The following is a 12,714-nucleotide window of genomic DNA, read 5'->3' on the forward strand; positions in this document are numbered from 1 at the left end:
TCTTCTTTAGTGAGCTTTGTTATTTTTGATCTTTCCAGACATGTGTCATTTTCATCATAGTTGTCAAATTCATTGGGATAAAGTTCGTATTTCCTTTTTATCCTTTTACTCTATAGGATCTGCAAGATTATTTTCTCTCTCATTCTTGATATAATTTTGTCTTCTTTTTTCTTTGATCTGGCTAGAAGTCTATCAATTTTATTAATCCTTTCAAAGAATCTGATTCTGATTTCACTGATTTATTTTCTTTTTCATTGATTCATTATTTTTCTGCTTCCTATGCCGTTTATTTATATCTTTATGCCTCCTTTCTGCTTGGCTTGGGTTTAATTTTATTCATTTCCCAGTTCTTAAGGTAGTTCGATACTTAAGTCCTCTATTCTTTTTAAATATAAGCATTTAATGCTATACATTTTCTTATAGGTACTGCTTTGCTGCACACTACAAGTTTTGATAAAGTGCATTTTCATTTTTATTTAGTTCATCTTATTTTATAATTGTTAGTTTCTTTTTTTTTTTTTTTTTTTTTTTTTTGCTGAGGGGTTACTTGGAAAAGTGTGGTCTGATTTCCAATAATTTGGGGGGATTTTCCAGACATATTTCTGTTACAGATTCCTGGTTTAATTTTTTTGTAATCCAAGGAAACATTTTATTTGCAATTCTTTTGAATTGAGAGTTGGTTTATGGCCCATATTATGGCTTCTCTTTATGAATATCCCATGTGCCGTTGGGGGAAAATGTGTGCTCTGCTGTTGAATGGAATGTATTTATCCATGAGAGGAGGGGAGCTTCTGCTGTCTCGTAAGGTTCAAAGTCCATATTGTGATTGTCCGAATGTGCCCTCCCTTTGATCTTAAGAGGAGAAATCTAAGTTTACAATTTCATGTTCTCAAGGCTAATTTTAAGTTTGCACACAGATTTGAAAAATCTCATGCCCCTCCTTTTCTTTTTCATCATGTTTTGAAATGTATATTGGTCTTGCTGACATTTTCTTCTCACAATTTTTAAGGCCAGGTTTGAGTTTAAATGTAGTGTGAACTATTCTTACACAAGATACGACACAGGCTTGTTAAGAACATGGATTTAGAGTCAGATAGGCCTGTGTTTAAATCCTTATTCTGCTACTTAATACATACATATATGTATGTGTGTGTGTGTGTGTGTGTGTGTGTGTGTTCATGGGCACATGATTTTTATGTGTATTTTGTAAAAATTAATTTTGATAGTGAAGCACCTGTGCATGGCACAAGTAAACAACATATGGCCCTATTGTTATGTGGTTTGAGAAAATAGTGGGAAGTGTTCACATGTTAATAATGCCTAGATTCCTCTGTTAGCCATTTATCAGTATGCACCAAGCACCGCCTTCTTTGAGCTTCTTATTACAGTGATTGCAGTACAAATGCCTCCTAAGAAGGGCTATTTCTTAATCCTATATGGTCAATTTGTTTATCGGATAGCTGTTTTTAGTGACAAGAAATGAAGCATCATGATGTTAATGAGTACTTAGGAATGTGGGGCCCTGAAAAGGGAAGTGGGTCCTAAAATAGAGTCTCCTCAGATTGGTCATGTCACCCATGCTGGAAGCAGTCATATCCACAGGCCTTGAATGCTTATGTCATGTACCACGAAGGTAAGCATCAGAAAGACACCTAGAAATGAACTCAAATCAGAACAGGTCAGGCAACAGAAAAAGAAGGTATAATTTACTGTTTGTTTACGATGCCAAATGTTTAATAGGACCCGAGTAAGAAAAATACTAAATTTCTGGACTTATTTAATATACATGTTCTTAGATTAGAAGCAAAAGAGTAGTAAAGACATAGCCAAACTCTGTTAACATGCAAATTGTATTTTCACTCAACAGAATTTGTTGTACCTATTAGTGCCAGGCACTCTGCTAGGTATTGGGGATGTGAGAGTGACTCTGGCAGATGCGGTTCCTCTTCCTAGTGGGGAAGGAATATAAATAACCACGAGAGCTATGGCAAGAAAGATACAAGGGACGAGGAGAGTACAGAGGAAAGGCATCTAAACCCAGGCTTCCCTGCAGTGACCGGAGGGTGAGATGTCATGGGATCAAGAGTGGGGGTGGTGGTGGTTAAGGGTTTCAGGAAGAGGGAGCAACCTCTGAGGAAGCCTTTAGTTGCCAACTCTGACCTTCCCAGAAACACTTAGCCAAAGGGAAACCCACGATTTAGTGGTGAGTGTCTAAAACATTTAGTTTCTTACCCAGATTCAGCCCAAGGTAAATCAAGTGCAGGATGACAGTGTAATACCCCACTTCACAGAGAGATTTCCAAAGAAAATCTTGATAATAATTAAAAGAACGACAGCAGGTCAGGCTTGTTGATGCATTTTATTGTGAGATGGGGGAGTCTGGTAAAAAACTAGAAAATGACCATGGTGTAACAAGGAACTTAAAAATGAAGAATCAGATTTGTAACTTACATACATGAATACAGGAACAAATTGGCACAAAATGTTAAACATTGTTCCCAACACTGTTTATATAAGGTTATCCTAATTTGGCTTACTAAGGAAATGAGAGTTTTATGGTTAGGCTAATCTCTTAATAAAACTGCAGAGCATCATGCTATTAGTCACACAGTGAATTTCAAAATTTAAGAGTTTTATATTAAAAACTGGGTAAAGGTAAAATGACTTGATTGTAGTTGTAAAACTAATACATTCCCATTTAAATTCTGTTCTACAGTCCAAGGCAAGTATAAATGTTAACATAACACTGTTAAATCAAATCTCAATGCAAGAGAACCAATTGCATCTCTACTTTAAATCTTATCAACTTTCCAAATTTTCATACTAAAATATATTATTGTATTAATACAAACTACAGTATTATACACTACACTGTGTAATAAATAAAGAAATATAAAAATAAGACACATAAATATAAAAGTTTTCTAAAACTAAAAGTACATGTCAGTAAGAAGGGTATTAATACTGCCAGGTTTGAAGACGTACAGTACAAAAATGTTGCACAGATCTATAAACTAAAAGAAATAAAATAATACTGATAGGTAAAAATCAGCTAATGTTGTTAATAAACTGGGTCCATAATAACTAACATTTGGAAACAGTTATGAGCCAAACAATGATGGCATGTCCATGTCTGAAATGCAAGTACATGGATAGAGCAGATTAGAAAATTTCCCTTTCATTTCTGTAGAGAAATTTTGAAAGTCAATTAACACAAAATGGATGCTGAGGAATTAAAGGGTGAAATGTCCCAGTGTTTAGGTTTCTCTGACAAGAGTCAGTGGTTTTAAGTTTTATTTGGAATTTTGATACAACAAACAAATCGACAAATGCTAGTTATTGTAGGCCACACACTGAACGAAGGCGGGTTAGAGCCTTGAAAATACTGATAAATGGCACTTACAGCACACAGGTCTTGCTTAAGGCCAAAGGAGACACAAAGCTTCATATCATATCCTTCATATTTGTCACCACATATTCAAAACACGATTACAGACACTGATTCTGACGACTCTGCTGCCCTTCCCAGCATTAACACTGTTAGTCCCTGCAATCAGAACTCAATGGCAATCTTCTGAACTCCATTTGAAACCACATGAGTAAGAAACTTCAGTTCTTCTATCGGCTGCTTTCTTAAGGCTAACAATACACTTTAAATGATAATACTCCACTATGACATCTAAGTATTAGAAATTACTACCTTCTAGATTGGATTTATAAAAGGTAGCTAGCATGGTTTGGAACTGCATTATACTTCTCTGTGAAGGGAATTCTGTAGTGCAGAAGTTCTCACATTTTAAAAAACATAATAAAATACTGAAGCGGATTTAGCATACGTTTACCAATAAAAAATTATAAAATTTCTCCCAATTGTACAGCTTAAGAATAAACCAACGTAAGAGTGATAATACTGACAAAAATGAAACAATGCCAGATGCTTACCTAATTAATCAGTTTCCTTTAACCTGTTCAATCTTTGCTTTCCGAGTCATTAAAGTTTTCTAATCTGCTTCGTGTTACAAACTTGTTCCTAACTTTGAAAAATGCATGAAAAATTACTAGGTCTGAGATCAGGCACACCCGGATTTTTTTTTGTGTGTTTTTTTTTTTTTTTTTTTTGTATTTTGTATTTTTTTAAATTTTTACTTTACACAGTAGTGAACAGAAACCACAGTATACAGGTTACTGTGTTTCCATGAAAAGCATGTATAATATAGAACAAACTTCATTACCAATTAGAATTTATTTTCCTTCTAGAAAAACTATTAGGCTTCATTTGTTTTTTCTTCTGACACCTGCTCACTATTCTCGCTTACTTTTTGTTCTAAGCTGCTTGCTTGATTTACAGCTTCATCATCCTTCATCAGACCTTCAGTTTTTGCCTCTTCTCCCTCATTCTCTGCCTCTTCTCCCTCTTCTTCCTCCATCTCGTCTTCCTCCTCCTCCTCTTCCTCGTCCCCTTGTGGTTTTTCACATTCTTTTTCTTCCTGCAGTTCTTCCATCTCTTTGTCCTCCTCCTCCTCTTCCTCTTTGTCACTATCTTCATCCTCTTCCCTTGTCAAACTCTCTCTCTCATCTGAGTCGGCCTGTGAGGGGGACGCCTGAGCACCAACGTGCTCACTCCTCAGGACTTCCGGTCCCGCCTCTTCCTGCTCGGTGCTATCGCGCTCTTCCGCTTCTCTCTTGCAGTAGGAGTAGCGATGATTCATGTGTTGCGAGTAAGACCCAGAGTGTGAGAAACGCTTGCCACATTTGTCACATTGATAGGGCTTTTCTCCAGAATGCAATCGCATGTGTTCAATCAAATGATGTTTGTGTTTAAATGCCTTTTTACAGATTCCACACTCGTGAGGTCTTTTACCTGCAAAATAAGAACACAGCCATGAAACAATCCTCACAAGGATTTTGGGGGCACTTCAGTTTGGGGAAAGCACTGCAGATTCACTTTTCAAGTCATCAGGTTCATCAACATACCTGTGTGTTCATATTTATGTCTCAATAACGAGCTACTCTTTTGGAATATCTTATCACACAAATCACAAGCATACATTCCATTTTCTGTCTTCCGCATTTTCTTTTTGGGTGGTGTAGAGTCAGAGTCATTCTGATCCTCTACATTTGATACTCCTTCTGAGCTAGTGTCTTGCCTTTCATCCTAAAGGAAGAAAAGAAGATAAAATTTAATTTCTACTTAAAAGATAAACAAGAGACCTATATAAAAGCATAGGTTAAAAGAAACTACTTAATTAAAAAAAAAATCTTTTTACTTTAGAGCAAGAGTGCATTGCATCTCCCTCACGAGTGGGGGAGAGAGAAGAGGGGGGCAAGAATCCTAAGCAGGCTCCATGCTCAGCCTGGAGCCAGACATGGGGCTAGATTCTATGACCTTGATACATGACCTGCACCAAAAAGCAAGAATTCGAGGTTTAACCAACTAGGCCACCCAGGTGCCCCGATTTATACTTTTAATAATTTGACCAAAGCAAGCATACTACTCATCACTGCAGATGGGCTCCAAGGGTGGGGCTCGGTGACAGCTGGGGGTTCATATAGACAAAAGGGAGGTTGGGGGCAATATAGTTACAATGATGACAAAAACAAGTGATCAACTGATGAAAAGAAAGGACACCAAAAAGAAAGAATGTAAAATGCATAGTAACCAAATTTATTTGGTTCCAAATAAATAATACCTTTATGAGAAATTTGCCAAAAATATTAACTTAAGGGTTTGCTACATAATCACTAATTTCCAACTGCATCCTTGTTTTCATTCTGGGTTTTACAGAGCAAAAGTTAAGATTCTATTTTTACAAAGTGGTCTTTGAATTGTGTCCTCCAGAATTTCAGAGTTCTATGAACTGACCTCCCTGGTTTTTTCTTTCTTTTTTTTTTTTTTTTGAAAAGAGAGGTCTGCTCTACTACTTTTCTAAGGAACAAGATGAAAAACTGTGCAGGAGAGTCTGCATTTTCAAACAAGAATACTTGCTAGTCAAAATAAATCTGCAGACTTTCAGTGGAATAAAATAATTTCAGCAGTCTCAGGGAGGTACTTTTGTGCAGGATGCTCATGTAGGTAAACAATGATTGGTAGAGGAATTGGGTTCCTCAAGATCCTCCCATCTTTCCTAATGTCTTCTGTTCTATTGTCTCTAAACCCACAAATTTTCTGAGAGTTCAAAGGTTTTTACAACATTTCTTCTAGTTCTGCAAGGTGGGAGAGGTGCAGCCATTTGGGTCATTTGTGAGCTGCTGGTTTGCGCTGAAGTAACCTGACTACTTTTATTGCTATTTGATCTGGTCATATGATTAACTGAAAGGTTAGTGGGTCTCCCTTTATTCTTCAAAGGTGTACACAGTGTTTTATACACCAAGAATCTAGGTGAAGTCATTGGTCATGTGAGAATTTTTTTCAAGAGTAATCACAATGGCAGGAAACCCAATCAGTAGCAATATTTAAGGGGGAAAAAAGCAGCAAATACACATTTGAACAGGATATTGTAATTATGTTCATTGCACCTACTTATAGCATGAATTTGGATAAAAGATCAAATGTATCCTGGTATTTGGTTGATTCAATCAGAAATTGATGAAAAAAATTGGGGGGGGGGGACATCAAGGTTGGTGACCTAGAAAAAGTCTGGACAACGAGCCACACAATAGTCACACAAAATGGTTCTATCTAAAACCACATCATGGATTTTGGGGGGAAAGTAAGGAGGGAAATGTATATATAGATTCACAACAATGCTTCCTCATATATATTAATTATGACTGAATACTGTTTTAGTTCACAGCTCATAAAGTGATCAGCACATTCACTAGATGGGCTCTTTGTATACTTAATTCTTATTTAATTAAAGCCTTTAACAAACATAGGTGTTAACACATAAAAAGTAATAACTAAGTTCTGCTGGGGTGAAATGTCTATGAATGGCAACATGGTTTCATGTGTTAGTTATCATAAGGCAGAAACCGTTACTAATTTGGGAATATAACTATAAAACCAGGAATCCAATTAGTGAGTATTCCAGTATTTCTTTTCTTCCTTCAAATAGTCAAGTTTTTAGCTGAGAATTCTCATTATCAGAGTAGAATAACAAAACTGTAGTTGATAACTATCCCTTGGATTAGTAAAACACTGAAGACGGGATGCTACAAAAGTTAAAGCAAACATTCATCTATTTCTTTTCAAAAATGATAGTCTGTATCAACCTGCTTGGCTCTACAGAGACTGATTTTTATTAGAAAAATTTCACTGAAGGGGTGCCTGGGTGGCTCAGTCAATTAAGCCGACTCTTGGTTTTGGCTCAGGTCATGATCTCTTAGCTTTGTGGGTTCGAGTCCCACTTCAGGCTCTGTGCTGGCAACGCAGAGCCTGCTTGGGATTTTCTTTCTCACACTCTCTCTGCCCCTCCCCCACTTGCACGCGCTCTCTCTCTCAAAATAAATAAACTTAAAAAAAAAAAGGAAAACTTTTACTGAAATAGGTCAAACTAGCATTTTACCAAACAACTTCAGGATGGGGAGGACTTTTTTTTTTTTTTTTTTTTTTTTGGTTACCTGATTCCCATTTGGCTGGATCACTTTCAAGGGTGGTTCCTGGACTGCAGGGCTGACGGTAGTAGAGTATGTGTAAGCCACCTGGGGAATCAGAATAGTCTGCTTATTGGCAGCTAGTGCTCGCAAGCATGGAACACTGTTCTGGTCAGCAATGGCCACGATTGTGGGTAACTGGGCAGTGACTGTAGGTATAGCAATATTTATGGGGTTGGCACTTGGTGGGATTACATTTACAACTGGTTCTGAGTCTGTAACACAACTGTCCTTTTGTGGCTCCTTTTTTGCACAAGATAAGTTCAAGGGTTCTTCCTGGACAGAATAAACACTGTTCTGGTAAACACTAGTGATAGTTGACCTTTCCAATAATTCTCCCTGTTGCTTTGGTAGTGAAAGATCAAGAGGTTCTACTTGTGGTTCTTCCTGTGCACCTTCCGCTGTGTACAAGTAACCCTGTGTATTTCTGGATGAGGAAAGGTTTAGAGGTGAGGGGGATGATGGACTACTTCTGGAACCATTGATGGCTGATCCCGCTGGTAAAACTGGAGAGTTAGTCATCTTCAGGGGGCTTTGCAGACTTGCTGTGCTGTCTGGGGGTTCATTTGCATTTGTAGATTGAGGCTGCTCATCGTTCTTTGCAGGGATATTGACTTTGCCTGGTTCGGGAGAAGATGGTTCAGAAGACTGCACTGAGATCTGTCCAGCTTGCATCTTTTCAAACCACTTTTTTACTACATCCAGTGGTAGGTTTACTGAATCAGCAATTTTTGAGAGCTCTTCTGCACTCGGTTGTGCATTCAAAGCATAATACGCTTTTAGAAGAGACAAAAGGTTCTTTAAAGGTGGCTGACTGGGAGACAAATTGCCATCTCCACTTGATGAAACAGAGGACTCGGGCTTCTCAGCTTCTGGTGCAGGGAGTGGAGGGGGCTGAGCAGGCTGCTTTAGGTCATAGTGCTTTAATTCTGGAAGTGCATTAATATCTCCTGGACATTCGTCACACAGAAGGCAAGTGCTATCGTTCACTCCTCCTTCAAAGCTTTTGTCCTTCTCAGATTTAACAGTTAGATCTTCGGGTAACTTTTCACTTTTGCAACTGTTTGTGGGGACCGGATTTTCTTTTTTTAAGTTCTGAGGAACAACTTGAAGTTGGCTAGGCTGCTCAAGACTGTAGTTAATGATAATTTTGGTTGTTCCATCTTGATCAACCAAAGGAAGACTGATGGCGGAAATAACAGAATGGCCACCTTGCTGTATGGATGAAGCATTGATTGTTTCTTGTTCTTTGGATGCAAGATTGGCTTGATTATTCTCCAAAACTTGCCTTATTACATTACCATCTACTGCCACTTTAAGTACATTCTGAATATCGCTTAAATTGATACTTATGGGAGACACCAAACCAACTGTTGGCAGAACAACAGCTTGCACCACACCCTGAGGAGAACTGGTTGCCTGTAACGGGCCACCACCACTAAAAACCCCATTTTGTAAAGGGGTTGAACAGTTGATTCCTGAAGCAACCACAATGGGTTTGAATTCATAATCCACAGGTTCAGTTTTAATTTGGTTTATAGAAAGTTGCTCTTGAAGGGGTTTATTCTCTATCTTTTGCCTTATCTGTGGTCGTGTGGGACTGCCTGGTGAGGCCGAAAGAGATGGTGAGGAACACTGAGACGTCTTGAGTCCTGTTCTTGGTCGCCCATTCACAGGCATCAAGCTGATACATTTCTTGCTGCTTATGTGTGAGCTATAGGAACCAGAATGGGAAAAACGTTTCTTGCAGTTTGGGCATTCATATGGCTTCTCTCCTAAACAAAATAAATTACATTCACTGCATTATTACACATACATTTTTATGTGTCCACATTTTCCTTTAAGCAAGCAGTATCAATTTAAAAAGAGGTTACTGTGGATCTTGTGATACAATTTTATTCAGAATCGTCATTTGCAGTTCAGAACTGACATAAATGCTATGAAGACTAATAAAACCTTAGTCTGAAGTACATGTGCTGGCCAATCAGGGAATCTTTGCAGCATATGTATGTAATATTTCTGCTAACTTTTAAACCTTCAAATAATTCTCAAATAATTACAGCTGACTCTTGAACAACATGGATTTGAACTGCACAGGTTGACTTACACGTGGAAGGTTTTCAATAAATATAATACAGTACTGTAAATGTATTTTCCTTATGACTTTCTTAATAACGTTTTCTTTTCTGGAGCTTACTTTATTCTAAGAATACAGTATATAATACATATAACATATAAAATATGTATTAATTGACTATTTATGCTGTTGGTAAGGCTTCTGGTCAAAAGCAGGCTATTAGTAATTAAGTTTTTGGGAAGTCAAAAGTTGTATGTGGATTTCTGACTGCACGGGGCACTAGCACCCATAACCCCTGCATCGTTCAAGGGTCAAACGTACATCTATTCTTTCAAATCATTTTTGTTATCTTATTTCACCTCCCTATGTTATTTTCTCTATTTCACTATACTTAACCATCCATAGGAGAAATTATTAGAAGAAAAGTAAGTAAAATCTCCCATAAGACTTAAGTACCAATATCTATCCTTGACTGTATACATCATACGAATACCTACACTTCCCATATCCACAAGGTTTTAAGGTTTCCTTGAAAAGATCTTCTCAATGGGAAGAAAACTTTAGATATGAGGTACTGCTAGGAGCGACGGCTTATTAAACTAGGAGGTATGTACTCCTGGAGACATAAGGCAATGTTCTAATGGGTACGCAAAACTTTCTTATAGTTTCAATTTTAGTGACAGCAGTTATGGTAATTTAAAACATTGCAATATTAAAACACAGATTACACTATGGAGAATAATAAAACATTTGTGTGAATTGTTAGGAAAATAACCACAATGTCAAAGAAGCACCTTGCTTGTACAGGCCTTCATCAAGTTGCTTCCCTAGACCTTTGGGGGTACAAGGCATTTATTCTTCTTGGCTGTTAGGGATACTTTGGTAGAAAAATTTGAAAAGCATGAAGCCAAATGGAATATTTTCATACAAACCTAATTTTCACTTTAATTTATAGTTCATTAATTTGTAATTTATAGTTTTCAGACTGTGAGTCTCAATAAGGTGGGAACCTGAGTCTTCTGTGCCATTTATCCTTTGTGTAGGTCACAAAAATGCTCACTAAACCTTTTCAAGATGAATGAATGGCTAATTGCAGAATTATGAAATACGGTGATGCTAATTTATCTACTCAGTATCAAAATAAAGCTCTTTCTTTCCTCTGTTCTTTTTAAGAATTAAAACGGAAGCAGTGGGAAAGTCGGTGTAAACTCTTCTAATAATGTAATTTCAGTGAAAAGTTTTTAAAAAGTGACTTATATTTTCTCAACGTATAATTACTTGAAGAATCAGATATTAGAACTGGAAGTGATCTAAGAGGCCCTCTTATTCGGTAAAAGAGCTCATTTTATATCCTTGCAATAAAAAGTTCATTTTATATCATCCTTGACTTTGGCTAGTCTCCTGCTTAAGCTCCTTTATTAAAAGAAAGTTATTACCTGCTGGACAGCTCTATGAAAGATGGTCTAGTCTGGTTCTGCTGAGGATCATGAATTTGGGTTCAAAACCTGGCTCTGTCACTTACTATTCTCTAAATCTTTCCAAACTTCAGTGTTTTGGCGTGTAAATAAATGTAGATACATCCTCAATGGACTATTATAGCAGTTACATGACATAATATAACAAAACTTTTTGTGTGGTCTTAATACATGTTAGTCATTCTTTTAAAAAGTAACTCTGGGGAGCCTGGGTGGCTCAGTTGGTTAAGTGTCTGACTTCGGCTCAGGTCATGATCTTGCAGTCCGTGAGTTCAAGCCCCACGTCAGGCTCTGTGCTGACAGCTCAGAGCCTGGAGCCTGCTTTGGATTCTGTGTCTCCCTCTCTCTCTTCCCCTCCCCAGCTCACACTCTGTTCTCTGTCTCTGTGTTTCTCTCAAAAATAAATAAACATAAAAAAATTAAAAAAAAAAAAAAAGGTAATTCTACTGAGAGCTAGGTTGAGTACTAAGCCAGATTTCCCTTGTTATAACAGCCTACTTTCCTGCCCACTGATGCCACACAGAACAAGTCTAACTTTTCTTCTGAAAGCCAGATTTTCAAACTGATGATGAGCTGTCATCTGCATCCTTAAACTTCCTTTGTGTGGATTAAATATACCGCGGTCCTTCAAAGACTCCTCATAGGACATGGTTTTTGGAACCCTTACCCACTTGTTAACTCATCTCTGGAAATTCTCCAATTTATCAATATCTTTCCAAAGGGATGCCTGAAATATGATTCAATACTCAAAATGTATCAGGAAAATTTCCAGTGGGGGTAAAATGAGGGATATGTTTTAGTAGATCTCCATTTTAACATTTTAAATTATTGGATAACATTTTAAATTATTGGATAACATTTTTAGATAAGCTATATGCTTGCTCTCTTGCTAGAGACACTCAAAACATAAGAATCTATAATATAGATTATTTTTATCTTTACAAACAGGGAGACAGAGGAGCACAGTGGCTAAGGCAACCACTTTGGAGTCAGGATACCTACACTGGGGCTCCGGCTTTGCCATGAAGAGGCTGAGTGACTTTGGATAGGTTAATTAAGCTCTCTGAACCTCCATGTTCTCATCAGTAAAAAAAGGGGAAATAATAGCATCTATCTCATAAGGCCGTGGTGAGGACTGTATGCATTTATGTACCCAAATAACTAGAATGTGGCTGTAAATAGTTAAGTATTCAATAAATACTAGTTATCATCATTATTGTCGGGAGTTACCTGATATTGTATCATCACCAGAAATAAAGTGCAGAACAAACGTTGTAAAGCCAAATCCACTATGTTTGTTGGAAAACCTCTTGTTTCTAATTTCCTAGCTTTACAGTTTATAGCTAAAGTATATCACCTAATTAATCTGTCCTGCAACTGTTAAACCCTGGAGGTGGCATCAGGAAGTTGTGCTGTGAAAAGTCAGATGTCCCATGAATACTGATTTCTTTTTTGTAATGGCGGAAGTGGGTGTTTGGTTGCATCTGATGTAAAAATTTTCCAGGCTAAAGGTCTAGGGCTATCGAAAAAACCTAAATTATTTTCTGGAGAGGATCACGAGCTGGGAGC

At 37.4% G+C, this 12,714-nt stretch overlaps 1 protein-coding gene across 4 annotated transcripts in view; it reads right to left on the bottom strand.

The window, feature by feature from the left end:
• Nucleotides 1-2,340: 2,340 nt before the first annotated feature.
• The window catches only part of ZEB1 (zinc finger E-box binding homeobox 1), a 200,393-nt gene continuing 190,019 nt past the window's right edge, over nt 2,341-12,714 (bottom strand). For all 4 annotated transcript variants that reach the window (XM_086714631.1, XM_086714629.1, XM_086714630.1 and 1 more), the window contains exons 7-9: nt 7,561-9,368; nt 4,975-5,155; nt 2,341-4,861 (exon numbers count right to left, since the gene is read on the bottom strand). In XM_086714631.1, coding sequence (XP_086570757.1) covers nt 4,266-4,861; nt 4,975-5,155; nt 7,561-9,368 — 2,585 coding nt within the window. In that variant the 3' untranslated portion in view covers nt 2,341-4,265. The remainder of the gene's footprint in view (nt 4,862-4,974; nt 5,156-7,560; nt 9,369-12,714) is intronic.

This window comes from Puma concolor, chromosome B4, assembly GCF_028749965.1.
Source record: "Puma concolor isolate L17-30 chromosome B4, mPumCon1.1.hap2, whole genome shotgun sequence".
NCBI lineage: Eukaryota > Metazoa > Chordata > Mammalia > Carnivora > Felidae > Puma > Puma concolor.